This window comes from Anomaloglossus baeobatrachus, chromosome 5 (assembly GCF_048569485.1).
Source record: "Anomaloglossus baeobatrachus isolate aAnoBae1 chromosome 5, aAnoBae1.hap1, whole genome shotgun sequence".
Lineage (NCBI taxonomy): Eukaryota > Metazoa > Chordata > Amphibia > Anura > Aromobatidae > Anomaloglossus > Anomaloglossus baeobatrachus.
Genome location: NC_134357.1, coordinates 584,853,281 through 584,858,169, shown reverse-complemented (window position 1 = coordinate 584,858,169; position 4,889 = coordinate 584,853,281). Strand labels below are relative to the sequence as shown.

The 4,889-nt window shown below is 49.0% G+C and overlaps 1 protein-coding gene across 1 annotated transcript; it reads left to right on the top strand.

Annotated features, from left to right (window-relative positions):
- The first annotated feature begins 1,854 nt into the window (after positions 1-1,854).
- LOC142313142 (oocyte zinc finger protein XlCOF29-like) lies at positions 1,855-2,265 on the top strand. Its single transcript, XM_075352130.1, has 2 exons — positions 1,855-1,911; positions 2,041-2,265. The coding sequence occupies exons 1-2, from the start codon at positions 1,855-1,857 to the stop codon at positions 2,263-2,265; spliced, it is 282 nt and encodes a 93-aa protein (XP_075208245.1).
- Positions 2,266-4,889: the final 2,624 nt, after the last annotated feature.

Sequence of the window (4,889 nt, the reverse complement as noted above, 5' to 3'; positions counted from 1 at the left end):
TAGCGACGAGTTTGATCGGCAGTGCACCGTTGGCACCGTGGTCAAATTCAATCAGGCGGAGGGCTATGGATTTATTGAGGACGAAGAGACCGGTGACCATTTTTTCTACAACCGGGTTAACCTGGACACTGAGGGCTTACCACAACGCCTTCATACGCTGTACCCGGGAGAAAAGGTGAAGTTCCGGAGAGAAGTGGGATGCCGGGGCCTATTTGCCGTAGGAGTGACCCGGATCCCCACTGCACAAGAGGCCGCCCAATGGCAACAAGAGATCAAATGGGAAGAGTGCCAATACCGGAGACGTACCCAACAGAGACCGGTGCTGGCTGAGACTTCCTGGCCGAGAAACACGCTGGCGGTGTCGCCAGAAGTCATGACAGGACTGAGTGCTGACCCAGAAAAGGGGACACCGGCGGTGTTAGCAATTCACCAGAGTCTGGTCACACATCCGGTGATCGTCGTGGGTAGTCCCCAGCCGTCCCGTTCAGCGACCCCGTCACCCCCGTCAGGGGTTGAAGGACCAAAGCCGGAGCCAGAAGAATCGGAGACACCGGTTAACTATGAACCGTTCCGGAGGCTGCGCCGCTTGCCAGGTCAGTCACTCTCCGATTATGTGAAGGCCCAGCGGGCCGAATGGCTCCGAGCTTATCACCCCGTGTGAACCCCAGTGACCAGAGAAGGGGGACATACTTGTGTTAAGTACCGGTAGTGTTGAAGAACCGGTGAAGTTTTAAAGGTTGTAACCATGTTTAAGGTATTGAGCCCGGAAGGAGCCTGATGCTGAACTGTGCGAGGACTCCCTCTGTGATATTTCGGAGGACTTTATTGTTTGTGCTCCTGCCTTCAAAGACCGGGAGTGCTGTAAGAGACTCCGGGCGGAAGATCAACAAAGACCGGGAGTGCCTGCTATGGCCTCCGGGCAAAACTGCTGCAAAGACCGGGAGCTCCCTTGGAGGGACTCCGGGCGCAAAACTGGTGCGCTCAGTGGTTGTTTTTTTCTTATAAAGGTTTTAGAGTTTTATTAAAGTTTGCATGCTGCTAAGATTGTGTTTTACAGATACGAGCCTTGCCGGGAGGCTAAGGCAAAAAGAGGGGAGGAATGTAAGGGGTGGACGGACCCCTTACAAGGAGGTGCAGTGTTTCCCCCTGAAGATACCCCCGCTGGGGTAGACAAAGCTGTTAATGTTTTATGTTGATATTTTATTGTATTTGCACTGTATAGCTGGGTTCCCCTAGTGGCCGGGTGGGGCGGCTGTCCCCATAGAAACAGTACAGGAGGGAGGAGGAGCCGGCAGCTTAGGGGGAAGGGAGAGAAGTGTGTGTTGAAGGCAGTTGATTCCGGGACGGGGGAGAAGGAACAGCCAGGGGCAGAGTGTGGAGCTGAGTGGACAGAAAGAACGAAGGGAAGGAGAGAAGAAGTGTCCTCAATGGTGAAGCAGAATTTGTGTGGGTCAAGTCTGTGATAGCCGGAGTGGGAGCCTAGGTGAAGTAGAGTAGCCGGGCACATCCCCACTAGAGGAGACGACAAGGAAAGATTTCCCCGGACAGGAATTGTGACCGTGCGCTACAGGATCCGTGCATCGAGCTGTCTGTGAAACTCTGTGCAATAAACATGTCGTTTGGTTTATCTGATCCCTGCCTGAAGAGTCTTCCTGCGGCTGTTAATATGCTCTTTTCCACCACACTCTGCCCCACAGAACAATCCCCTGTCCCAATAGTGACGGCGGAGCCGGGGGTTAGCCTGAGAGAAAAAGGGGCCACGACTACAATCCCCGAGGCACCCCCGGCACCCCGTTACAAATCTTCTAGAAAATTGACTTTGCCCCATCAAGGATGGATAGGGACAGCGAGAATATGGCGGAGAGGATATTACACCTCACCCTAGAGATCCTCTTCCGGCTTACTGGAGAGGTGAGAGATTCTGATGACGTCACATTACATCATTCTTATCTATGGGAATAACAGATGGACAGAACTGGAGAGGTGAGGACTCTGGAAATGTCTGTAGTGAGATTTATTACTGTGTCTCTCCATAACCAGGATTACACAGTAGTGAAGAAGACCTCTAGTGAGCGCTGTCAGGCCCCTGTGTCTGAGGGATGGGGAAGACCCCTGAGCCCAATCACGGGGCCTCCACCTCACCCCCCGATACATGAGGACATCAATGACCAGAAGATCCTAGAACTCACCTACAAGATGATTGAGCTGCTGACTGGAGAGGTGACACTGCTGGGAATGCTGGGACATTATACAGTAACGCTATGAAGTGATCGGGGGGTGACAGTATCATTGTATGTGTCAGGTTCCTATAAGGTGTCAGGACGTCACCGTCTATTTCTCCATGGAGGAGTGGGAGTATTTAGAAGGGCACAAAGATCTGTACAAGGACGTTGAGATGGAGGACCCCCAGCCCCTCACATCACCAGGTAATAGACAGGACCAAATACACAGATACAGAATCCTAGAGCAGATAGACTTCACGTTATCTACAAACTCTGCAAGGGTCGCTGGGAACGGCTAGAACAGTCACTGGATCCGTCCCAACGAGTCTGCAGCCAAATTGCATATAGGATCCGGGGTTGAGGACTGGCCCCATAATGGAACTGTGCTATCAGCATAGAGAACGGAACACCATATTAACACCGGTACCCTCAAGTGCTTCACTCCACGGGGGTCCGATACTTAGCGCATCAAAGGAGGAAGGGCTCATAGGCTGACACACACACCGGACTTGACCTTTCACGGATCCGGGATCGGCTGCAGGCCATCGTGGCAGAGATCGGTACCCTGGGGCAGTGCTTAAACAACTTGTGAGTAAAAGACCTTGAACCACAGTCCCTCCCTCTGCCTCTCCTTTAACTGGCGCCGTTGCCCAGCGCTGCGGTGCCAACGGGGACTACCACCACTCCCGTCCTCCATCATCTTCCCCGGGGTAATTCTGCACCACCTGTGGGGAACAACACCATCCCGGCTGCACTCAACATCTGCCCTGGCGAGAGACCCTGCAATGGCGGCCGCATACCTGGCTGCGTACCACAGGTGGCGTCACGATCATCATATAGACATTCCTAACCGTCACCCCCGTCCTCCACCTCCAACTACTGTTAAGGTGAACTCTTAACCAGAGATCACTAGTTGCCTACTGCCTGGCCGAATTGATATGGGCCAAGTGCATGCATAAAAGAATTCACACCAGACACAGTCGGATATGAAGTATCTTCTTGGTCACAGTAGAAAATGGCACCAAAAACAGACAGAGAAGGAACATGCGTCCTCTTGATATAGGCTAGGGGCGTACACAAGTTCAGATATGCCCATTTAGTGGGACAGTTCATGAGCTAGCCAATGGGGAGATCCGTGTTGCTGTTGATGGGTGCGTCTGACTTCAGTGGATGAAACCATGATGATGGGAGGAACGTCATCTGGTGCATCCATGCTGATGGTTTGGTCTGTGATGTCTTCTAGCTTGACCAGGTGTCTTCCCTTATATGGTGGTCTTCTTTCATCTGGACATTCCTTGCATTCCAAGCAAGGTGTGGATAACAGGAAATGGCGGCCATCTTTATATCTGTGTCATGTGTATGATCTGAACCCTGAATTATGTAAGGCAAATCGACATATTTCCCACAATCCCTTGTCAAGAGGTTAATTAAGTATTTAATCTTATGGCTCTTCTCAACAGTCCCCCCTAAATACTTTATTAACCTTCTGACCCTACCGTGGTCCTCTAACACATCAGCTCTAATGCTTTAACTGCAACGTTTTCATTTTTCTATCCGCTATACAAGCAATGCTAAGCCTTTGCCCCACTGGTACAGACTGCTGATCAGAGAGTTGATCACATCCCGCACACACAGTTCACAGAGGCACAGGTAACGAACCAGTCCTTAGAACAGACTATTTAATACCGAAGATTTTGAGATTAATCGATAAGAAAGAGTAAGGCAATTGTAAGAATAAGCTTCTTACTGTTATGCTGCAGCTTTAAGCGTTACTGTTTCTGAAAGACTGAATCTCAGTCAACATCTGAGTGCTGTCTGCATCTTCGAGACTTTTCTACCTGAGTACACATGATTGTATCACAACACTAATGGATCTCTTCTTGTCTCGGGTCCACAATCTACCACCAAGAGGCCTTTAACAAGATTTCCCTTACACATGGATCCGATTACCTTCAGTAACACAGAGTAGCACTTTTACGGCTTCAAATACCAACAAATAAAACAATACCAGTTACCTACAAGTGTATGTTATCCTTAAAAAATCACTTAAACCCTTAAAATAATTGATTGGTTCAGGTCAGATAATGTCTTTCCCACCATGAGCCCTTATTTGTGTAATGTTCCTGTACCCATTGTTCCCTTATGGTTATTTCCCATGTATCATCCCCAATCTAGAAATTCTCCATAAGGTTCTATATGAGATAATCCAGCACTATGTGACCCTCATTCTGCTGGTACGATGGACTCTTTACAGCCGCTGTTGTCTGGGTTTTCCCTCAAGCTTCATGGAAGTCGCTGTGGTTGGGAAAAGCTGGATCGGCCCATCTGATTCTGACTCATGGCTCATTCTGACTTGTCTTTTTAGGATCACCCAGTCTCCTGGCTGGAGACCACGTGCTCCTGACACTGATTTAGGATCTAGAATTGGAGGATACACATGTTTAACACACTATACAGGCAGTTGTATACGGCTCATACATCACTGGTCAGGATATCACACTGTATCTAAAGTATTTAAGAAATATAATCACATTGTAGGTGCTAAACCAAAAATATCTTATATAAAGATCTAATTATTAAGGAAAACGAACATTTGTTACATGATTTGCAGCGTCCACCATTATCTTGTGGATCGTTACATGTTTATGTTATAATCATTAAAATTCC

What these genes read in the sequence shown, in the direction of transcription:
- LOC142313142 (XM_075352130.1), top strand. Translation starts at nt 1,855, where the DNA reads ATGGCGGAGAGGATATTACACCTCACCCTAGAGATCCTCTTCCGGCTT. An exon ending in TCTTCCGGCTTACTGGAGAG is followed by an intron (nt 1,912 to 2,040) that starts GTGAGAGATTCT and finishes CTCCATAACCAG; the next exon opens with GATTACACAGTAGTGAAGAA.